Source organism: Bos javanicus, chromosome 20 (genome assembly GCF_032452875.1).
Source record: "Bos javanicus breed banteng chromosome 20, ARS-OSU_banteng_1.0, whole genome shotgun sequence".
NCBI classification, from domain to species: domain Eukaryota; kingdom Metazoa; phylum Chordata; class Mammalia; order Artiodactyla; family Bovidae; genus Bos; species Bos javanicus.
The window spans coordinates 41639123-41663695 of NC_083887.1; the positions used below are offsets into that span (position 1 = coordinate 41639123).

Sequence of the window (24573 nt, forward strand, 5' to 3'; positions counted from 1 at the left end):
CAACTTAGCAACCAAACCACCACCACCAGCACCACATATCAAGTCTCTATTCCCCTGTCTAAATTAGCCGGGGTCAGGTACTAGACAACTGGAGAGCACCCCTATAGCTCAGAGCTTGCCGAAATTACTAAAGTTATCCTATCCTAAGGTTCCTCCGTGTACCTACCGCATCTCACTCAGTCTCTCCCCGGAAACCCCTAATACAGGCTTTGGGCCCTGTTCTCCCCTCCCACCCTCAGCCTCCTGACCAAGGCTGGTGCCTCCCCTGTGGCTCTGCACACAGTGCTGCGCCTCCCACCTCTAGGCATCTGGGGTATAAACTCCTTCTTTTGAGACAGTTGTTCCTCTGTCTGCATGTCTTACCATACTTGACTAAAACAAATTCTGGGTGCATCTTAGAACACCCACAGGCCTGTTTCCTATTTCATGAGTCTGAGCAAACTCTGGGAGACAGTGGAGGACAGGGAAGCCTGACGTGCTGCAGTCCATGGGGTCGCAGAGTCAGACATGACTGAGCGACTGAACAGCAACAGAGTGTTATTGTAAAGCTGAGGCCTCTGGCCACACCAGACAGTTTATGCTAATAATGTGATCTCTGGTGGGGGCCTCGGATGATGTGGTATTAGTTTGACTTCTGGAAGGACCAGATACTTAGTAACAAAGGTCAGCTACACAGGCTTGGGGTGTCTAGGTGACTAACTGCTGCTGCTAAGTCGCTTCAGTCGTGTCTGACTCTGTGCAAACCCATAGACAGAGGCCCACCAGATTCCCCCATCCCTGGGATTCTCTAGGCAAGAACACTGGAGTGGGTTGCCATTTCCTTCTCCAGGTGACTAACTAACCCCCAATAAAAACACTAAGACTTGGGTGAGCTCTTCAGTCCTCCCCAGTACTCCATATATGTGGTCACACATTGCTGCTGGGAGAATTGAGTACTTCTGCATAACTCTACCAGGAGAGGACAACTGGAAGCTTGCTCCTGGTCTCTCCTGGATGCTATGTGCCTTTGATTTTAATCTGATTCCTTTCATTGTAATAAAACTATAACCATGAGTATAATAGCTTTTCTGAGTTCTGTGAGTTCTCCTAGTGAATCATAGAAGCTGAAGGTGGTCTTGGGAACCATAATTCACTCAAGAAACAACAAAACAGTCCAACCATAACTTACTGCCATGGTAAGTGGCCACATGGGTAGAAAACAGAAATATGTTCATTGAGATGAGATCCAAGGGGATCTTCCCAGGACGAGGAAATGGCAGGGTGGTGGTCTAAAGACATTTCTAAGCATCACAAGAGGCTTCTGAATTGTGAGTTGGTGGCAAAGGTCCTAGGGACAGGCAGATGAAAACATACCCAGGACCCAACCTATGGCCTTCCGGTTTGAGGTAAGATGCTGGGTTGAGTAGAAAAGAGGGTCTCCCTCAATGTAATACTTCTCATCCTCTTATCATGTACTATTTCTTTTCTTTCTTACCCCAAGTTTCGAGAAAAAAGGACAAACTCTGAGCCTGAGTCTTCTAAGAGAGAATGAAGCAAAACAAACCTATAAATACCGCAAAATCTCAAGAGTGTGTAGTTTCCCTCCATAGGATAAATGCTGTTGGCTTCTCACCACGGGAGGACTCGCAGCCCTCAGCATCAGGCATAAGTGAGCCACAAGGGTCCCACATCCGCCCCCCACTGCCGGCTGGTGCTCCCCCACTCACCTGGCGCCACTGACATCAACTCCGACCATCAGCTGCCCGTTAAGGGAGAGGATCTCATCCCGCAGGCGCACCTTCCCACTCTTCCCGGCTGGGCTGTTCTTCCTCAGCTCCGTCACCCAGATGCAGCCCACATCCAGCACAGGGCCCTGGTGCGTTTTCCTCTTCTTGCCCCCTCTGCGCTTTTCCCCATAGTCCCCAAACACAGGGATATTCCCAAAACTGAGGCCCACAGTCTCCGCGTCCCCCAGCTCCTTGGTGAGGTACACGGTGCAGATCTCCATCCCAGGGGGGCTGCGGTCGGGCTGGATGGAGCTCTCGTCCACAGCAAAGTTCAGCCTGATGTACTCCTGCAGTTTCTGGATGGCCGCCTGGCAGAGGCGCTGCTCTGGGCCATCCCCACCCTCCCGCAGGCTGTTCTGCAGCCACTGGTAGAGGAGGGGCAGGTGCAGCCCAGCATTGTCCTGGGTGATGGGCATGGTGCTCACTCCCAGGCGCCAGCATCATGAGAGGACCTGCTCCTGAGGGCCAGGCCCCGCAGGGCCCCACGTCCCTGGGGAACGCGAGCTGTCGTCTGCTCGGCCTGCGTTCATGTTCAGGCTGGCAGACAGGCCTGAGGAACTCCTCCTCCAGTCCAGGCTGTTTGCTTTGGCAAGAGGAGGACGGTTCACAATCAGAGCAACAGGGGGACAATCGCTGGGCCCGGAGCGTCAAAGAGGAAAGGAAGGAAGTGTCCGACCAGTCCCTGCTTGGTTAATTTCCCAGTCGGGCTCGTGCGGAGGACCTGGAAATGAGGTGTTCCTCCAGCAGTGACAGGGTGACCTCCCCTGGATTCGTTCACACCTGGGAGGGGAAAAAACAAAAACTCCGGTTACAACAGTGAGCCTTCTCAGATAGAACACGTGGCAGGAGAGCATTACGGAAGAAGGGTGCTTGCTTTTTGAGTCAGGGACCCAGTGCCCCTCCCCATCCCATTGCTGTGTTCCCTCCACCCTGTGTGAACATGCACACATACACTGATATAGAAATACACGCACACACTGTCATACAGAGATGCGCAGATGCACACGGATACACAGATGCATGGTTGTGCACATGCACAAACTCACTCATGTAGAGATGCACACGCAGAGACATACTCATACAGAGGTGCACAGACACACACAGAAACACAGATACACACAGACAGATGTACACACAGATGTACACATAGGTGTATACACACACTGTTGTACAGAGATGCACAGACACATAGAGATACACAAATGCACACAGAGGGACACACAGAAACAGATGCACACAGACAGATGTATGCACAGATGCACACATGCAGACACACACAGATACGCAGATGCATGGATGCACACATGCATGCACGCACACACACACACACACACACACACACACACACACCCTTCCCCCAGACAAGAACACTCTGAAATGCTGACCTTCCCCAGGACATTTCCCTGATCAGTAAGGAAATGAGATAACTTTTGCCAGGACTGCTGCTGCTGCTGCTGCTAAGTCGCTTCAGTCGTGGCCGACTCTGTGTGACCCCATAGACGGCAGCCCACCAGGCTCCCCCGCCACTGGGATTCTCCAGGCAAGAACACTGGAGTGGGTTGCCATTTCCTTCTCCAATGCAGGAAAGTGAAAAGTGAAAGTGAAGTTGCTCAGTCGTGTCCGACCCTCAGCGACCCCATGGACTGCATGTAGCCTTCCAGGCTCCTCCATCCGTGGGATTTTCCAGGCAAGAGTCAAACTCACATGGGACTCACAAGTCCCATCAAACTCACATCCACCCCGGAGGCTGTGTGACAAGACTCCCCAGAAGACTGCAGAGGGGTGCTGGACATATTGAAGAGCTCACATTCCTAGGAGGTTCAGATCTATGTCCATTTGCCTTGATGGGCCCAAGTGCATGCACAGGAGGTCTCTCCATTCCAGAGCTCTGCTCGACAGTACGACCAAGAGGAAAAGCCGGTCAACACCACAGGGAGACGTGGCTTTCCCCCAAACCACTGCGAGTCCTAAGCTTAGCTGGGGTCCTGGCTTCGTCATGTACATTCAAACAGAATCGTGTCTCTTTACAGCCTCCAGCTTTTAGTCTCCTCTCTTCTTTTTCTTTGGCAAACTGTTGAAAGCAACCTATGTGAGGCCAACCCCAAAGCTGTCTCCTGCAGAGAGATGCTTCTCCAGGTTTCTGGGTGAGCAGCCCTGACCACGCCTTCGTTTGTCCTGGGTATGTGGCTCACTCAGTGCACGTGGCTACTGCAGCCTCCTGTGCGAGGGTGGCAGTGACATCCCCTCTCCCCTCCCCTCCCCTGCCCAAACATGCAGAGTGCCCAGCGTACAATCCATCCCTCCCAGTGCAAGGTTAATTGAACTCCCTGGCCAATTCTCCTTCTCCTCCAAAGAGATTTTCACCTCCATCCTCTGTAAACGCAGAAAAATTACCCCTTTCAGTCTCTTCTTAGAACTTCACTTTCAGCCAGAGAAAGTCAATATAAACCATGCCATCTAAGATGGAAACATTCTCAAGCCTTCTCAGGAAGTGATTTAACAAGGAATAATAACAAATGGGAGAGGTGTCAGAAGCCATGTCAAGAATAAATGACCTTATTCCTCAGGAACCGTAAAGAAATTTCTAGTAGAGTAGGCTGTGAGTTTCCAGAGAACTGGAGTGCCAGCTATTAACTGGTTCCTTATAAATCAAAAGCTTAGTAAATATTGTCTACATAATCATGCACCTATTAAAAAGAAAGGCAAGATCAAAGAAAAGATAATCCATACATGGACAAAAATAAATTTATTTGGCCCAAATAAGTAACACCTCTCACTGAACAGTAACTCCACACAGACATATTAAAGTCTTATGAATAAATCAAAACATTTTCCATCAGGCTGAACAACTCTTAGGAGTCTCTGTTTACTCATCTGTAAAATGAGAAAGTTGAGTTAAATGGTCCCTAAGGCTTCTCGTGCTCCACAGAGAGGGTCTCAACTACAGTGACAATGTCTGGTTCATCAATACACTCCCCACCCCAGCATAGTGTCTGTCACCTTGTAGACTCTCAATAATTTAAACTATTTTTAAAAAGATTCTTTAAAATTAAAATTTTAAAGATTCAAGGTGTTAGTCACAGTTTAGATGGTTCCATACATGTGAAAACAAGAGTTAAACATATTGGGTTAGATGTTCATTTGGAAAATAAGTGAAGAGACCCAAACTTAAGAGCAATAGAGAATTTTCCCCCTCGATGTCAGGCTGTATTTATGCAGCATGCATTTATGGCTTCCCTGTGGCTCAGATGGTAAAGAATCTATCTTCTCAGGGAGATTGCCTTGAGAAGAGAATGGCTACCCTCTCCAGTATTCTTGCCTGGGAAATCCCATTGACAGACGAGCCTGGCAGGCTACAGTCTTTGTGGTCACAAAGCATTGGATGTGACTGAGCAACTAACACTTTCACTTCTTTTCCACTTTTTTCAACATGTATCTAACATATGAACGTATACTGAGAAACAGACCTTGAACTTGGCACTTGAATATATTGTCAAAAGGTAAATTCCCTGTCCTACAGGCATTCATAGTCTAGTGGGAGATGTATAAATAAATGAAAACTTGCCATGAAATTAAAAGACGCTTGCTCCTTGGAAGAAAAGCAAAATCTATACAGCATATTAGAAAGCAGAGACATCACTTTGCTGACAAAGGTCTGTATAGTCAAAGCTATGGTTTTTCCAGTAGTCATGTATGGACATGAGAGTTGGACCGTAAAAAAGGCTGAGTGCTGAAGAATTGATGCTTTCGAACTGTGGTGTTGGAGAAGACTCTTGAGAGTCCCTTGGACTGCAAGGAGATCCAACCAGTCCATTCTAAAGATCAGTCCTAGGTGTTCATTGGAAGGACTGATGTTGAAGCTGAAACTCCAATACTTTGGCCACCTCATGTGAAGAGTTGACTCACTGGAAAAGACCCTGATGCTGGGAGGGATTGGGGGCAGGAGGAGAAGGGGACAACAGAGGATGAGATGGCTGGATGGCATCACCGACTCGATGGATGTGAGTTTGAGCAAACTCCTGGAGGCAGTGAAGGACAAGGAAACCCGAAGTGCTGCAGTCCATGGGGTCGCCAAAAGTTGGGCACAACTTAGCAACTGAACAACAACATTGATCTTTGTAACACATTATATTTGAACATTTTAACAACTTAGAGAAAAAAAACCTTTTTTCCCCTGCTCTTTGTAACTCAAAAGTTGTTAATTAGTACATTGGCAGTGAATACAGTTGACTGGCTTGGATTGGATCATTTGTCCATCAGGAGTCCATCCATCAGTTATGGCCAAGGAGGTGTGGTCACAAGGTATCAACATGGCTGCTGGGAGTCCACCCTCTGGACAGTGGAGTTTTCAGAAAAGGAAAAATGATTTCAAATGTACAGACACTGTCAAGAGACTTAGTTAATCTTACTGAAGTTATTCACGAACTATATAACCTTTCAATTCTGTACCTAAAGCTTGGAATTTAACCAGTAATATTTCTAGCTCCCTATTTGATCAACTCCTTTTGTGGGTTTTTCTACTCTTTTTGTGGGCATAGAGGCATTCCCATCCACTGCAACGATCTGAGATGACTCGGCATATGCAAAGACACAGGCTCTTACAACGCTACTGGGAGAAATGTGGTATGTTCACAATATCCCACAAAACAATCCAGTACCAAATATCTCAGTGAACAGAATGCTGACACAGAGAAGACACAGAAGTCTGCCAATCATTACAAATACCAATATCCCTCCATGACTGGTATGTGTTAAGGTCTAAAAGCTCATCTTGAAGATCGACCCATTTTAAGAGGGAGTAGGATCTGTGGACTTGGAGAGCCACTGCAACGGTGCAGTTCACCTTTATCTACCATGCTTAATCCTCCAATTAGTTTCCCATCTCAAGCAAATAGCTGTGATAATTTAAATTAATTTTGAGTAACTTGAAGCTGACAGCCTTAACGTTCCAAATAAATGCTTCTGTCCCTGAGTTAACTTATTGATATGGTGTTAGAATCGACCACCGTTCTTGGATCTCCTTTGAGCTGAGCCATGTATTCTCAGCAGGGTGACGTCATCCACAAAATTTAGAGATTATAATGATTAATGCCTCTTTCTGCTGTGATCCTCAATCCCACCTGACACTTATTTCGTAGCATTTAATTGTGTGTGTTAGAATTGAAATTAAATTAAAATTTTCTCCGGGGCGAGAGGAGGGGGCTAACAATGAAAAAAAAATCCTGAACTGAGTGAAAGCCATCATTTGCCCAAAGTCACAGGCTCAGAGTCACATGAAACCCAAGGCTAAATCCTGAGCCTAAGGGGGGGATGTGAAGAGGTCTCCTGGCTTATCCAGATCTTGCCTCAAAATCTGATTGACACTGGGCTGTCCTGTACCAACACTCTCTTCCAACTGTCCTAGCTTCTAAATGTTCTCCTGTTCTGACCTCTGCTAAGTTTAAATTCCTCCACCTCCATCTAGTCTTTCTTCCTACCAGACTGGGTTCCTCTTTTGACTTTTAGAAAATGCTCACATTTTAAAAGGAAACCAATGTGGATTAAATATTGACTACTGACTTATTCAACAGAGGTTCAGTGAGTGCCCATCCTGTGCTGAGCCCAGGACGAAACACACGACATTCCCACTGAGCCTCAAGAAGCTTGTGTTCTGAGGAAGGTGCGCTGGTAACCATGGAATAGGGTAAGGTCACATGGTGATTAGCACTGGGAAGAGATTTACAGCAGTGTCAGAGGCCCTGGAGGAACGGGTATGGGAGGGGATTAGGAAAGGACCCTGGGGAAGAGACCTGAATGAAGTAAGAGGTGGAGGGGAGAGAGTATCTGTGGGAAGGCTGTTTTTGCTGAGGGAACCCCAAGTGCAAAGACCCTGAGATCAGAGCCGGGAGAGAAAGGACTGTTGGCTACAAGGAGAGGGGGGAAAGGGTCCTCGGTGCTGGCTGCTTCGTCCCTGTCTTGTTCATTCTCCCACAACCACCTTACAAAACAAGGGCATCCATTTTACCAACATGGGCTACTGACTAACATTTTCTGAGCATCACCATGTATCAGACATTGTTCTAAATGAGCCCTTTTCACTGATTCTGTTATTTAATTTTCCCAACATTACTGCAGGGAGGTATTGTTAGTTTGCAGTTTTTAAAGGCTCAGAAAAAAGAACAGAAACAGAGAGGCTAATTAAACGCCTGAGCTCTCACAATAAGTAACAGTTCCAGGACTAGAACCCCGCCTCGTGGGCCAGGGCCTTGCTCCTCTCTACATCAGCACCTCCCTGCCTGGTCCTGACAACCTCGCCCTTTTGCACTTGCACCGGACTTACCCAGGCACCCTGCCTGGGGAACTCTGCCCCGCCACCATCGGACCTCCTAAGATCAACAAGCAGGTGAAGTCAGAAGCTGTGGCTGTCTACCTGATGACCCTTCTTTCTTTCTTCCTGTATGTTCCTGGGTGTGGTGATGTATCCATCTACCCAGCCTCTCTTGGAGGAGATACAAAGAGCTCTACAACAGTGTTCTGGCCAATGAGATGAAAGTGGAAATCCTGGGTGGGGTTCACAGTGGCATTCCTTAAGAGCAGACGTGGAAGGAAAAATAACCCCCTATGCTATTTGGCAATGGCAAACCACTCCAGTACTTTTGCCTGGAAAATCCCATGGACGGAGGAGCCTGGTGGGTCGTGACTAAGCGACTTCACTTTCACTTTCCACTTTCATGTATTGGAGAAGGAAATGGCAACCACTCCAGTGTTCTTGCCTGGAGAATCCCAGGGACGGCAGAGTCTGGTGGGCTGCCGTGTATGGGGTCGCACAGAGTCAGACACGACTGAAGTGACTTAGCAGCAGCAGCAGCAGCCATTTAATCAGGGCTTCCCTGGTGGCTAAGTGGTAAAGAATTTGCCTGCCAATGCAGGAGACATGGGTTCGATCCCTGGGTTGGAAAGATCCCCTGGAGAAGGAGATGGTTACCCATCCCACAGACAGAGAAGCCTGGCAAGCTATAGTCCATGGGCTCACAAAGAGTTGGATATGACTTAGATACTTAACAACAACACTTTGTTTAATCACTATTATTTGGATTTTTCAAAATCCAACAAATTAGCTGAATTAAACTCCAAACGAATGTACAGCGTGGTACCTAAAAGTGGGGAAACTAAACGTAACAGAAGCTGGGACTTCCCTGGTGATCCAGTGGTTAAGACTCTGTCTGGGCTTTCACTGTAAGAGGCATGGGTTCAATCCTTGGTCAGGGAACTAAGATCCTGTATGCTGGGTGGTGTGGCCAAAAGATAGAGAGATAGATAAATAAGTAAAATTAAAGTAACAGAGCCTAAAATGTGGAACTAGATAAGCAAGAGAGCGAGGGAGGCAGACGCCTAGGACTTAGGAAAAATTTAAAATATTGGTGGTGCTTTTTCAGTCCTAGCAAAGTCCTGAGTTCTTCAACTCAGCTGGCAAGTGAGATGGGAAGAAATACCACTCTGTTAAGAAGGCATGCTCAACATTGAGCCTGCAATCTGCTGCCTGAGAGGCCCGCACCTGGACCCTGGCAGGGGGCAGACAGTTTGCTTGATTAGAAAGGGGTGGGTGGAACCCCATCAGACAGAAGTTGTAAGGCTGCTGCCAAGGGTGTGATCACCCACTGGAGGTCACTGTTTCAGCAACGACCAGCAGCATACATTATGCAGCAGACAGTAAGTGTAGGGACATGGGCAGAACTCATAAAGTAGAAACTAAAGGAAACAAGTCATCAGGAATTGGCCAGGAAAGCCTACTAAGTTTGGAGGGAACTCTATTGTCAAAGACCCCAATCTGATTTGCAGCCATTCTCATCCATAAGAAGTAGACTTGATGATGTATATAGCCCCGGAGAAGGTGTCCTCCCCGTGCCCACCCCAGAAGTGGTCTTGGAAGACAATGAATGATGAATAACTCCTAGAGAGAGGCAAGGGTCATGGAGGGCAAGGAACAGGAATTCTTGCCACTGGAATAAGGCATTGTCACTGCTAAGAACAGTGACTGCTCTGTTTTCCATATCTCCTTTTATAAAGCAAATTTTTTTATTGTAACTATTTTATATCTCCCCAGCACTATAGGTTAGATGTGTCACCGCTCAGTTGCAAGGAGTTGTATCCAGAACTGATGCAGAGGACCCTAAACCCACCCCTCCCGCCCCCGGCCCCCAGAAATCCAGGTCTCTAATCTTGCCAACTATATGAGGCTTCAGAGCCTTCTCTGTTGATAATAGAGAGTCTATTCCATATACAGAAAGAAGGGTATGTCTGAGGAGCCAAAGGAGAGGAGGGGGGCTAGTTGCCTATACAGTATTCTTTCTCTTCTCTTTCCCTCTAACAGAAATCCATCTGTGTTTGTAAGACAAGTATCCAACCAAAAAACTGTATTTTTTAGTGTTCCTTCAGAGAGGCGTAGCCATAACTATATATTCTTGGCCCACGAAGTTGTTGAGTTGGTCTATCAAAGAGGATTATTTTTTTAATGAGAGTTCTTTTCCCTTTTTCACACTTAAAATGCACATTTGATGACTGGAGCTTTAGCAACCATCCTATGACCAATTATAAGACTTCCTTGAGCAGCTGATACCAATCCTAGATTGAAAGAAAAATGGGCTGCTACCTTGTTTAAGCCCTATAAATTAGACATTCCATTATAGGTAAACAAAATCCCTAATGAATGAATTGTTTCAATTCACTCTTAACTCTAAGATTCAGTGACCAGATATAACCCTGAGTGTTTAAACATCAGCCCTGCTTCTTTGTCAACAGCAGCTGTTATTAAGTTCCTACCTTGATTTGGGGCACCTGTCACCACCATCAACAACAACAAACAGGGCGTGTTTCTGTCTGTTAAAGAGCCAAAAGCATGTATGATTACAACTCTGCAGCCCCAGGTGTCACACACAAGCCTATAGCTGATTGAGAAACATAAATACAAATGATTGTGACACCTTTAGGTCGGCTTATGTTTTGGAAGACCAAGATACTGGCTAATTTTTAACTATCTACATGACTGACTCTTCAGTTCAGTTGCTCAGTTGTATCTGACTCTTTACAACCCCATGGACTGCAGCATGCCAGGCTTCCTGTCCATCACCAACTTCTGGAGTTTCTCAAACTCATGTCCATCGAGTCGGTGATACCGTCCAATCATCTCATCCTCTGTTGTCCGCTTCTCCTCCCGCCCTCAATCTTTCCCAGCATCAGAGTCTTTTCAAATGAGTCAGTTCTTCGCATCAGGCAGCCAAAGTATTGGAGTTTCAGCTTCAAAATCAGTCCTTCCAATGAACACTCAGGATTGATTTCCTTTAGGATGGACTGGTTGGATCTCCTTGGAGTCCAAGGGACTCTCAAGAGTCTTCTCCAACACCATAGTTCAAAAGTATCAATTCTTCGGTGCTCAGCTTTCTTTATACTCCAACTCTCACATCCATACATGACTACTGGAAAAACCATAGCCTTGACTAGACAGACCTTTGTTGGCAAATAATGCCTGTGCTTTTTAATATGCTGTCTAGGTTGGTCATAACTTTCCTTCCAAGGAGTAAGCGTCTTTTAATTTCATGGCTTCAGTCACCATCTGCAGTGATTTTGGAGCCCCCCAAAAATAAAGTCTGACACTGTTTCCCATCTATTTGCCATGAAGTGAGGACCAGATGCCATGATCTTTGTTTTCTGAATGTTGAGCTTTAAGCCAACTTTTTCACTTTCCTCTTTCACTTTCATCAAGAGGCTCTTTAGTTCTTCATTTTCTGCCATAAGCGTGGTATCATCTGCATATCTGAGGTTATTGATAATTTTTCCGGCAATCTTGATTCCTACTTGTGCTTCATCCAGCCCAGCATTTCTCATGATTTACTCTGCATATAAGTTAAATAAGCAGGGTGGCAATATACAGCCTTGATGTACTCCTTTTCCTATTTGGAACCAGTCTGCTGTTCCATGTCTAGTTCTAACCGTTGCTTCCTGACCTACATACAGAGTCTCAAGAGGCAGGTCAGGTGGTCTGGTATTCCTATCTCTTTCAGAATTTTCCACAGTTTATTGTGATCCACACAGTCAAAGGCTTTGGCATAGCCAATAAAGCAGAAATAGATATTTTTCTGGAACTCTCTTGCTTTTTCGATGATCCACCAGATATTGGCAATTTGATCTCTGGTTCCTCTGCCAGTTCTAAAACCAGCCTGAACATCTGGAAGTTCATTGTTCACGTATTGCTGAAGCCTGGCTTGGAGAATTTTGAGCATTACTTTACTAGCGTGCGAGATGAGTGCAATTGTGCGGTAGTTTGAGCACTCTTTGGCATTGCCTTTCTTTGGGATTGGAATGAAAACTGACCTTTTCCAGTCCTGTGGCCACTGCAGAGTTCTCCAAATTTGCTGGCATATTGAGTGCAGCACTTTCACAGGATCATCTTTCAGGATTTGAAAGAGCTCAACTGGAATTCCATCACCTCCACTAGCTTTGTTCGTAGTGATGCTTCCTAAGGTCCACTTGACTTCACATTCCAGGATGTCTGGCTCCAGGTGAGTGATCATACCATCGTGATTATCTGGGTCATGAAGATCTTTTTTGTACAGTTCTTCTGTGTATTCTTGCCACCTCTTCTTAATATCTTCTGCTTCTGTTAGGTCCATACCATTTCTGTCCTTTATTGAGCCCATCTTTGCATGAAATGTTCTCTTCGTATCTCTAATTTTCTTGAAGAGATCTCTAGTCTTTCCCATTCTATTGTTTTCCTCTATTTCTTTTGCACTGATCACTGAGGAAGACTTTATCTCTCCTTGCTATTCTTTGGAACTCTGCATTCAAATGGGTATATCTATCCTTTTCTCCTTTGCTTTTCACTTCTCTTCTTTTCACAGCTATTTGTAAGGCCTCCTCAGACAGCCATTTTTCATTTATTTTTCTTGGGGATGGTCTTGATTCTGTCTCATGAACAATGTCATGAACCTCTGTCCATAGTTCATCAGGCACTCTGTCTATCAGATCTAGTCCCTTAAATCTACCTCTCACTTCCACTGTATAATGGTTAGGGATTTGATTTACATCATACCTGAATAGTCTAGTGGTTTTCCCTAATTTCTTCTATTTAAGTCTGCATTTGGCAATAAGGAGTTTATGATCTGAGCCACAGTCAGCTCCTGGTCTTGTTTTTGCTGACTGTATAGAGCTTCTCCATCTTTGGCTGCAAAGAATATAAACAATCTGATTTCAGTGTTGGCCATCTGGTGATGTCCATGTGTAGGGCCTTCTCTTGTGTTGTTGGAAGAGGGTGTTTGCTATGACCAGTGTGTTCTCTTGGCAAAACTCTATTAGCCTTTGCCCTGCTTCATTCTGTACTCCAAGGCCCAATCTGCCTGTTACTCCAGGTGTTTCTTGACTTCCTACTTTTGCATTCCAGTTCCCTATAATGAAAAGGACATCTTTTTTGGGATTTAGACTCTAGACTAACTGAATGGCTGTGTATAAGACAGAACAAGAATCTGAGACAGTCTTTGTCTTCATGCAACAAGGGTTGATTATGCCATGCCAGGGAAGAGATGATGACCAGCCCTGCGGCAGCTGTGATCTGCTGGAGAAAGAGATTGCTGAATACAGTGTGTGAAGGGCCATGAAGTGGCACATTTGGGACACATAATGGATACTGTGGAAAGTGAAGCTTTCCAAGGTCTATGCTACAGTTTTAGGGGATGAGAGAGATGTTCTTGTTGCAGGTGAGAGCCAAATCTGACTCCATGAGATCTGTTTCTTTGACTTTAACCTTTGTTTTTCATTGCTTTTGTCATTATAATCACACATAATAACCTGCACCAGGGAACCCTGTCCCTCTGCCTAAAGAAGTTTAAAGAAGTTAAGGCAACCCTTCCAGAGGTTGGCCATTCCAGGAGATATTTGCAAGATAATATCTTTAATTGCTCAACTCCTCCCTCTCTCTCTGCCCTATAAAAGAACCTGGCATCCAGACCCCTGACAAGATAGTTATTTTGAGACATCAGTCTTCCATCTTCTCTGTCATTGTATTCCATGCCTCAACACCTTGCAAAAGTTGCTCAGTCATATGTCTGACTCTTTGTGACCACAAGGACTATACAGTCCATGGAATTCTCCAGGCCAGAATACTGGAGGGGGTAGCCATTCCCTTTTCCAGGGGAATCATCCCAACCCAGGGATCGAACCCAGGTCTCCCACATTGCAGGTGGATTCTTTACCAGCTGAGCTGCCAGCAAAGCCCAAGAATACTAGAGTGGGTAGCCTATCCCTTCTCCAGGAGATCTTCCCAACCCAGTAATCAAACCAGGGTCTCTTGTATTGCAGGCAAAAAGTGAAAGTCACTCAGTAGTGTCTGACTCTTTGAGACCCTATGGATATACAGTCCATGGAATTCCCCAGGCCAGAATACTGGAGTGGGTAGCCATTCCCTTCTCCAAGGGATCTTCCCAAACCAGGGATCAAACCCAGGTCTCTCATATTGCAGGCAGATTCTGTACCAGCTGAGCCACCAGGGAAGCCCAAGCTCAACAACTTGTCTCTTGGTTAACTGGCCTGTTGGGTGGTGAGAAGACCAAGCTTGAACTGGGTAACATTCTCACATGATTATAGAATCATATAGAAGGGCTCTCATGTCCAGCCCTCAATTAGACATGAGATGAATGCACATCAAGACAGGACCACAATCCTTCAGCTTCTGGGTCTGATGACCCCCAAAGAGTAGGATAAAAGGGGAAAAAAAAAAATGAATGAAATGAAAAAGAATGACCTGGCAGCTAGTTTGAGAATCTAGTACTTGAAGATATCGTATGTCCTAACTCATGGATTATTTGAGCAAACTTTTAAAAAATTTATGAAGCATCATGAATCTTGTCTCTCAAGATGAGTGTAGAAAACAACAGACCAAAATGAATATTATAAATTATTTCTGCTTTCTACATACCTCTACAATGTATCTCTTGTGGCTTTGAATACTGAAACAAGTTTGTACATTAGCGGTTTAAGATTGTTTACTCAGAACGTCAGGATTTGGGCAGTTCTGGATTAATTATACATTTGGAATGTAGGCATCTAAATTCTGAAAGAGCACAATGATGGGGAAAGAGGGCATTTATTCGGCGAGGTACATATTTTTGAAATTAAATGCCAAAATCTTGGCTCTCTGTGCACCACTGCCAAACAGAAATACAGGAACAGAATTATGGAGAAGGAAAGAGTGGCTTCATTTCTTTGCCAGGCAAAAGGGGAACACAGTAGGTGAGAACCTCAAGACCTGTGCCCACCACCCCCTAGTAAATAGGGAGAGGTAATATAGTCAGGCTTCTCAGGTGGCAGAAGAGTAAAGAATCAGCCTGCCAGTGCAGGAGATGCAATAGACACAGGTTCGATTCCTGGGTCAGGAAGATCCCCTGGAGTACGAAATGGCACCCCACTCCAGTATTCTTGTCTGGATAATTCCATGAGCAGAGGAGCCTGCCAGGCTACAGTCCATGTGGCTACAAAGGGTCAGACAGGACCGAACCACTGAGCACATATAGTCAGAGAGGGGAATGTGATAAGGATCAAGGCAGTAAAAGTCCTGCATTCTTTCTTCTGCAAAGTTTCAAAAGGGTAGGGTTGCTGACAAGATCAGGGTGTCTTCAGGGTCTCAATGGGCTTCCCTAGTGGTTCTCCCTGCCAGGCAGGAGATGTGGGTTTGATTCTTGGGTTGAGATCTCCTGGAGAAGGACATGGCAACCCTGTCCAGTATTCTTGCCTGGGAAATCCCATGGACAGAGGAGTCTGGAGGGCTATAGTCCATTGGGTGGAAAAAGAGTTGAACATGACTTAATGACTAAACAACAACAAAAACAGGACCTCAGGGGATCTGGTCTCCTAATCTTGATAAGCCTCTCTGGTCCCTTTAGTCTTGCTCAGGTGGTTTCATGGCTGCTCCTCTCTTGATTAGTAATTGTTCTGCTCTTTAGAACTCAGAGAAGGTCATGGAGGCTGGAGTCTTACTACAAGAAATGGCAGACAAAACGGCCTTCATGCCCGGGAGTCCTACAGGGCCCTGCTTGGCATCAAAATGGCAATTCAATACTTTGAAACAGTTGCTATCTATCAAATGTAATGAACGAACTGAGACCTTTGTGTTGGCAGCAAGACTATCCTGTGGTTACTGTGATTGCTCATTTTAATATGACTGTCCTATCCTCTTTGCATGGATTGGGCAGCCATGATGCCATTAATATGCACATGACAGGCCTTTAGATCACGTCACTGTCACCTACAAATTGGAACTTACCAAGGGCATTGCCAAAGACTGAACAACAAAGGCATTTGCCATCTGCCTCTAGGAAATTGAATCCCCTGCTGCTACAGTTGTTGACTTTCAACAACCTGGAGCAAGTTCAGGGTGGAGTGAAGCACTCTGTGCTCCAGGGAATTTGGTGGGACAGGGCTTTAAATAGTTGCATGTTTTTTAGGAACAGATGTTATGATCTCAATCCTTGCATCTCCTCATCTCTAGTTCAGTTCAGTTGCTCAGTCGTGTCCAACTCTTTTCAACCCCATGGACTGCAGCACACCAGGCCTCCCTGTCCATCACCAACTCCCAGAGTTTACTCATGTCCATTGAGTCAGTGATGCCATCCAACCATCTCATCCTCTGTCACCCCCTTCTCCTCCCGCCTTCAATCTTTCCCAGCATCAGGGTCTTTTCAAATGAGTCAGTTCTTCACATCAGGTAGCCAAAGTATTGGAGTTTCAGCTTCAACATCAGTCCTTCCAATGAACACTCAGGATTGATTTCCTTTAGGATGGACTGGTTGGATCTCCTTGCAGTCCAAGGGACTCTCAAGAGTCTTCTCCAACACCACAGCTCAAAAGCATCAATTCTTTGGTGCTCAGCTTTCTTTATACTCCAATTCTCACATCCATACATGACTACTGGAAAAACCATAGCCTTGACTAGACGGACCTTTGTTGGCAAATAATGCCTGTGCTTTTTAATATGCTGTCTAGGTTGGTCATAACTTTTCTTCCAAGGAGCAAGCCTCTTTTAATTTCATGGCTGCAGTCACCATCTGTAGTGATTTTGGAGCCCCCAAAATAAAGTCTGCCACTGTTTCTACTGTTTTCCCATCTATTTGCCATGAAGTGATGGGGCCAGATGCCATGATCTTCGTTTTCTGAATGTTGAGCTTTAAGCCAACTTTTTCACTCTCCTCTTTCACTTTCATCAAGAGGCTCTTTAGTTCTTCTTCACTTTCTGCCATAAGGGTTGTGTCATCTGCATATCCGACGTTATCAATATTTCTCCTGGCAATCTTGATTCCAGCGTGTGCTTCATCCAGTCCAGCTTTCTCATTATGTACTCTGCATATATCTAGAGAAGCACCAAATCCCTTCATGGTGACATCAGATCCTCATGACTAACAACAGACCTTTTGTAAAATGAGTGCTTCATGGTACTGAACTCCCTCTTTACCAAAACCGTATATATTGCCCTCCCCCCACTGCAGCTGGGGAGCAGTCTCTCAGAGCTATCTGAGGTGCTGCCTCCTGGGCTGCAGTCCTTATTTTGCCCCAAATAAAACTTAAGTCACAACGCTCAAGTTGTACATCTTTTCTAGTTGACACCATGAACATATAGCATGCATATAATAAGTTCCTCAAGTTCACGGGACTTATTCTTTTTTAATGAGTAGTTACTTTACAGTTGTTTCTTTCAGAACAACTGTACTTTTTTAGATGCTTCTAGTGTTTAGACTTTTGGGTAAATAATCTTACTATATTTAAATGTCTAGCAACCAATTGCATAGAATCTGACCTCACTGTTTATTAAAAACGACTCAAGTATTTTCTAACAGCCAGTGATACATTCTCCCATTGTTGTCGTTCAAATGCCCAGTTGTGTCCGACTCTTTGCAACCCTGTGTGCAGCACACCAGGCCTCCTGTCCTTCACCATCTCCTGAAGTTTGCCCAAGTTCATGTCCATTGCATCAGTGATGCCATTCAGCCATCTCATCCTCTGATGCCCTCTTCTGCTTCTGCCCTCAGTCTTTCCCGTTGGCTAACTGTGGGTCCCCAGGCAAGTCTTTTAGCATCTTTGGGGCTCAGTTTCCTTATCTGTTAAATGAGGCAGTTCTATAAAGTTTCCTTCCAGTTCCAGCACCTTGTTGGGCATTGGAGCTGAGTTAGCAAGTCGGATGGAGTTGCTAGTCTCATTAAGAAGCATGTATACAACACATGGAAGTTTTAAACTGCAGAAAAGATAGGCCAAATTGCTTTATCAGATTTTGAGTGTTTGCCAAGACAAAGGGAGGAGCGGGCGGGAGGCGGGGGTGGGCCCTGGGTGGTTTACTTCACTGCTTGTAACAACAGTTCAGTTCTTATGGAAGATAAGAAGAAATACAGCCTACTGAATAAAAGCTCCCTGGAGCCGCAGAAAGAAACAGCATTCAGGAAGAGGGAAGGAACTTGCCTGGGATGGGTGGGTGTGGGGCATGAGGGCCATGGAACAAGAGGAAATCCGGTGTTTCCATTGAGGACCTGCAGACTTTCCAATTTGGCAAGAGCCTAAGTTGTGCACAGACTGGCCTCCACTCCCTCCCCTCCCAGACTGCTTGCAGGAGTCCAGGCTAGAGGGCCTGGTGCAAGGACAGTATCCTCAGAGGAAACCAAGAGATCACAGAGCACAAAGGTTCAGCCCCTGCGTCTCTCTGAGAAGCAGCCCCTTTTCCCAGGCTTCACTGTGGGAAAGGTTCAGACAATGGTCATGAGAAGGCAAGTCAACATCCATGGAGTGACAGGAAAGGAATCCTCATTTGACCTCTTGCAGGCAGAACACCAGAATTAAGGGAAGATTATGAAGGCGTGTGATACACCAGCCCCTGGGCTCGCAGTGAACCCCAAGGCTGCTCATGCACCATCCTGGCCTTTAAAGGGCAGTGAAACCAAGCAGGACCCTGTGGGACCCTCCAGCATACAAAAGCTTTTCTGTGTCCCCAACTCTTATTTGTAGGAAAAAGACATCAGCCTCCTAGGCCTTCCCTGAGTTTCAGAGGGCAGATTCAAACAGTTAATAATTAGAACAATAGAGTCACAGGACTCAGAGTTCCTCCTGAAGGAACATACATAACAGTCTGATATAAATCTCTGAGTTCTTCTGCAGGAACTAGGGTCGCACCCAGAGGGAGGATGGGAACTTCAGGCTGAGCACAAGTCTGGACCCCAGACTGGTTGGAACCAGAAGGCTGATGGTTTAGATTCCTAGAGCACCACCCAGTTATCTCCCCACCAACCAATCAGAGGAAGATCATACACCCTAAAGCCTTTAAACTCTTTTGAGCATGAGTCACCCATTCTCCTTCCTTGGCCCTACAGTAAACCTCTCCTGCTCCAAACTCTGTTTCTGTGTGTTAGGCCCACTAACTTGGGTTCAACAACAGTGGGTGTGTTTCCAAAATTGCCCCAGGTCTTTGCTCAAAACCAGTGAATCCCCATCTTTAGCAGGAATTAACATAAATCTTTATAAGGGCTTCCCTGGTGGCTCAGATAGTAAAGAATCTGCCTGCAATGCAGGAAATCCAGGTTCTATCCCTGGGTTGGGAAGATCCCCTGGAGAAGGGAATGGCAACCCATTCCAGTATCCTTGCCTGGAGAATTCCATGGACAGAGGAGCCTGGTGAGCTACAGTTCATGGGGTTGCAAAGAGTCAGACATGACTGAATGACTAATACACACAACATAAATCTTTAAGTTAAAGGGTCCAGAGATAAGAAAGGAAGTTACCAACCAAAAAACCAGATGGAACCAGCTGGGACCAAGATGGTGACCAATTTGACCTCCAACAGACTCTGAGTCTCATCATATGTTAACCTTACTATATTAGCAAGTGAAATTGAGTGTTTCCTGTCATGTCAGTAAACAAGGATGTCACAGCCACCAGTGATTTCGGGCCTCCAAATGTGAATTTCTGAGCCCTGAGAGTGCCCAAAAAGGAGAACAATGCCTGCGATCCAGCAGCTGTCCTTTACAGCCACTCTAAGGATGTGAAAAGCCAAGAGCAGGATGCTGGCCCCAGATAGCTGAAATGCATATGAAAGGAATGATTTCAGTAAGCCCAGACACTTGCATCCTCCCACATACAGAACAGTGCTAAATTCCTTAATTTGAGATATCTGGCTTTCCTTAATTAACAATAATCTTTGATGTGAACATCACCTGAAGACTACTTGCCTCCTTTGTTGCAAACTTTTGTCTAACCTGATCCTTCCCCAGCCCCGGAACACACCCCTCACCATAGAACATCCCCCTCCCCACCCACCTCCAACAGTTCTCTCAGGGTCACTTGAGAAACTGTCTTCGGGGCTTGAAGTCTTAAAAATTTCCACCAAATAATAACTTTCAGTTTCTATGTTGTGACTATCTTTTAAGTCAACAGGTGTATTAAATGGACATTAAGGATCAGAAAAAAATAGTAAGAGGGTGGCACTCCACTACTTGAGAAAGCCCTAGCCCTTCCCTGGTTCAGTTCAGTTCAGTTCAGTCGCTCAGTCATGTCCGACTCTTTGTGACCCCATGAATCACAGCACACCAGGCCTCCCTGTCCATCACCAACTCCCAGAGTTCACCCAGACTCACGTCCATCGAGTCAGTGATGCCATCCAGCCATCTCATCCTCTGTCGTCCCCTTCTCCTCCTGCCCCCAATCCCTCCCAGGATCAGAGTCTTTTCCAATGAGTCAACTCTTCGCATGAGGTGGCCAAAGTACTGGAGTTTCAGCTTTAGCATCATTCCCTCCAAAGAATCCCAGGGCTGTTCTCCTTCAGAATGGACTGGTTGGATCTCCTTGCAGTCCAAGGGACTCTCAAGAGTCTTCTCCAACACCACAGTTCAAAAGCATCAATTCTTCGGCGCTCAGCCTTCTTCACAGTCCAACTCTCACATCCATAAATGACCACAGGAAAAACCATAGCCTTGACTAGACGGACCTTTGTTGGCAAACTAATGTCTCTGCTTTTGAATATGCTATCTAGGTTGGTCATAACTTCCCTTCCAAGGAGTAAGCGTCTTTTAATTTCATGGCTGCAGTCACCATCTGCAGTGATTTTGGAGCCCAGAAAAGTAAAGTCTGACACTGTTTCCCCATCTATTTCCCATGAAGTGATGGGACCGGATGCCATGATCTTCGTTTTCTGAATGTTGAGCTTTAAGCCAACTTTTTCACTCTCCACTTTCACTTTCATCAAGAGGCTTTTGAGTTCCTCTTCACTTTCTGCCATAAGGGTGGTGCCATCTGCATATCTGAGGTTATTGATATTTCTCCCAGCAATCTTGATTCCAGCTTGTGCTTCTTCCAGTCCAGCGTTTCTCATGATGTACTCTGCATATAAGTTAAATAAGCAGGGTGACAATATACAGCCTTGACGTACTCCTTTTCCTATTTGGAACCAGTCTGTTGTTCCATGTCCAGTTCTAACTGTTGCTTCCTGACCTGCATACAGGTTTCTCAAGAGGCAGGTCAGGTGGTCTGGTATTCCCATCTCTTTTAGAATTTTCCACAGTTTATTGTGATCCACACAGTCAAAGGATTTGGCATAGTCAATAAAGCAGAAATAGATGTTTTTCTGGAACTCTCTTGCTTTTTCCATGATCCAGCGGATATTGGCAATTTGATCTCTGGTTCCTCTGCCTTTTCTAAAACCAGCTTGAACATCTGGAAGTTCACAGTTCATGTACTGCTAAAGCCTGGCTTGGAGAATTTTGAGCATTACTTTACTAGTGTGTGAGATGAGTGCAATTGTGTGGTAGTTTGAGCATTCTTTGGCATTGCCTTTCTTTGGGATTGGAATGAAAACTGACCTTTTCCAGTCCTGTGGCCACTGCTGAGTTTTCCAAATTTGCTGGCATATTGAGTGCAGCACTTTCACAGCATCATCTTTCAGGATTTGAAATAGCTCAACTGGAATTCCATCACCTCCACTAGCTTTGTTCGTAGTGATGCTTTCTAAGGCCCACTTGACTTCACATTCCAGGATGTCTGGCTCTAGATCAGTGATCATACCATCGTGATTATCTGGGTCATGAAGATCTTTTTTGTACAGTTCTTCTGTGTATTCTCGCCACCTCTTCTTAATATCTTCTGCTTCTGTTAGGTCCATACCATTTCTGTCCTTTATCGAGCCCATCTTTGCATGAAATGTTCCCTTGATATCTCTAATTTTCTTGAAGAGATCTCTAGTCTTTCCCATTCTATTATTTTCCTCTATTTCTTTGCACTGATCACTGAGGAAGGCTTTCTTATCTCTTCTTGCTCTTCTTTGGAACTCTGCATTCAGATGCTTATATCTTTCCTTTTCTCCTTTGCTTTTTGCTTCTCTTCTTTTCACAGCTATTTGTAAGGCCTCCCCAGACAGCCATTTTGCTTTCTTGCATTTCTTTTCCATGGGGATGGTCTTGATCCCTGTCTCCTGTACAATGTCACAAATCTCATTCCATAGTTCATCAGGCACTCTATCTATCAGATCTAGGCCCTTAAATCTATTTCTCACTTCCACTGTATAATCATAAGGGATTTGATTTAGGTCATACCTGAATGGTCTAGTGGTTTTCCCTACTTTTTCAATTTAAGTCTGAATTTGGCAATAAGGAGTTCATGATCTGAGCCACAGTCAGCTCCCGGTCTTGTTTTTGTTGACTGTATAGAGCTTCTCCATCTTTGGCTGCAAAGAATAGAATCAACCTGATTTTGGTGTTGACCATCTGGTGATGTCCATGTGTAGAGTCTTCTCTTGTGTTGTTGGAAGAGGGTGTTTGTTATGACCAGTGCATTTTCTTGGCAAAACTCTATTAGTCTTTGCCCTGCTTCATTCTGTATTCCAAGGCCAAATTTGCCTGTTACTCCAGGTGTTTCTTGACTTCCTACTTTTGCATTCCAGTCCCCTATAATGAAAAGGACATCTTTTTTGGGTGTTAGTTCTAAAAGGTCTTGTAGGTCTTCATAGAACCGTTCAACTTCAGCTTCTTTAGCATTACTGGGGCATAGACTTGAATTACTGTGATGTTGAATGTTTTGCCTTGGAAATGAACAGAGATCATTCTGTCGTTTTTGAGATTGCATCCAAGTACTGCATTTTGGACTCTTTTGTTGACTATGATGGTTACTCCATTTCTTTTGAGGGATTCCTGCCCACAGTAGTAGATATAATGGTCATCTGAGTTAGACTAGTGTATATGCCTCTCCACCATCAGCCTCACTCCTCTGCCTTTTGTCTTCATTCTTTAAAATTAAATCTCTCTCACCACATGGATGAAAAGTTGATCTGTGAACTTAGTCCCCCTTCTCCATTCCTTAGCCACTGAATAACACTTGTATTGTGTGGATCTCAGCTTCAGTTTCGTTATTCAGCTGCTTGAACCAGGATGGGAAAAGAGACCTCTACGTGGCAGAGAAGAAAGCCTCAGCCAGGCTAGGGCCTGAGCAGGGTCCAGAGGACTTAATTCCATAACAGGAGAAAAGTGAAGTAGAGAGAAAGTAAGACCAAAAGTTGTAGAAATGGAAAGGAAACAAGCCGGAAATCAACAAATCATCAAACTCTACTCTGGACATGATGGCCTTGGGGAGAAGCCTGGGGAAACAAAGAGGTGGGACCCACTGTCTAAGATCCTGCTGATGCTGTGTCTGGGCTAACGTCCAGGGGCGTGGGCACAGTTAAGGTGTGGCTGGGGAAAGCCACCGGCGGGCCAGGGAGACACACAAGGTCAGCCTGATCTTGGTCAACCTTCCACCATCCATTTCTTTAGGTTCCAAGGCTTGGATACATGAATTCTGTCAGCACATTGAAAGATACGGACATACAGTTCCCAGCAAGGATGCTCATCTATTAACTTTCAGTTGGAAATATAGTTATTAAGTGGGCAGGATGTTTGCAACAACCTGATCAATGCCTGTTTTTCCTGAAGGCAGGAGGCAGAGGAAGGCAAATTTTAGAACAAGGGGAACCAGGTGAGCATCGGAGGGCTCTCCTGCCAAGGCACTCTTTCCTGCCCCCACCTGGGCTTAGACAAGGAAACTGCCCACAGAGCCAAGACTGTCCTCCCCAAATCTGAAAAGGTATCGCCCACATCTGGCTCCTGGAAGGTTTTTTCCCTACTCTCTACACTAACTACAGCCCTTCAATTTACACTCTTTTCTCCCAACCAGAGTGGCTTCCCAGGTGGCTGAGTGGTAAAAAAATCAGCCTGCCAAGCAGGAGACACGCATTTCATTCCTGTGTTAGGAAGATGCCCTGGAGAAGAAAATGGCAAACAACTCCAGTATTCTTGCCTGGGAAATCCCATGGACACAGGAGCCTGGCAGGCTACAGTCCATGGGGTTGCAAGAGTCAGATACGGCTTAGCCAACTAAACTCTTAACCACCCACCACAACATCAGTATGGTATGATTTCTGTTTTCTCAATTATGAGCGAAATATTTTAGTCCATCCTCCCCAAGATCCCTGTGATTCTATATGTTTTTATGGACAATTTCCTAACTTGGGTATTTTTGAGGCTGGCTATTCAACCGTGTATGATGTAATTTACTAGTTTAATTCTTAACATAGAAATTTGTCTTCTTTATTTCTAAGGTAAGGGTTGCAGGACAGGGGTCTCACGGTTGCCCCCAGGAACCAAGGAAACCTTCCAGATTTAACCAAACTACAGGGGGGTCACGAAGCCATCACTCAGCAGGCCCTCTGCAGCACAGCTTTGGTCTGCCTGGACTGGTGTGCAGGAGAGCTTGGGCGAAGCGAGGGCAGGAGGGACGGAACCAAAAT

At 45.4% G+C, this 24573-nt stretch overlaps 2 protein-coding genes across 7 annotated transcripts in view; both read right to left on the reverse strand.

The window, feature by feature from the left end:
• The window catches only part of PDZD2 (PDZ domain containing 2), a 254700-nt gene extending 252294 nt beyond the window's left edge, over window positions 1-2406 (reverse strand). For 3 of the 5 annotated variants that reach the window (XM_061393798.1, XM_061393797.1, XM_061393796.1), the window contains exon 1: window positions 1707-2406. In XM_061393798.1, the coding sequence (XP_061249782.1) occupies window positions 1707-2182 (476 nt within the window). In that variant the 5' untranslated portion in view covers window positions 2183-2406. The remainder of the gene's footprint in view (window positions 1-1706) is intronic. The other 2 variants (XM_061393795.1, XM_061393794.1) reach the window with 1 other exon arrangement.
• Window positions 2407-2410: 4 nt separating this feature from the next.
• LOC133233713 (cuticle collagen 34-like) overlaps window positions 2411-24573 on the reverse strand; it is a 149380-nt gene continuing 127217 nt past the window's right edge. Inside the window, exon 3 of one of the 2 annotated variants that reach the window (XM_061393805.1) lies at window positions 2411-2546. In XM_061393805.1, the coding sequence (XP_061249789.1) occupies window positions 2414-2546 (133 nt within the window). In that variant the 3' untranslated portion in view covers window positions 2411-2413. The remainder of the gene's footprint in view (window positions 2547-24573) is intronic. The other variant, XM_061393806.1, reaches the window with a different exon arrangement.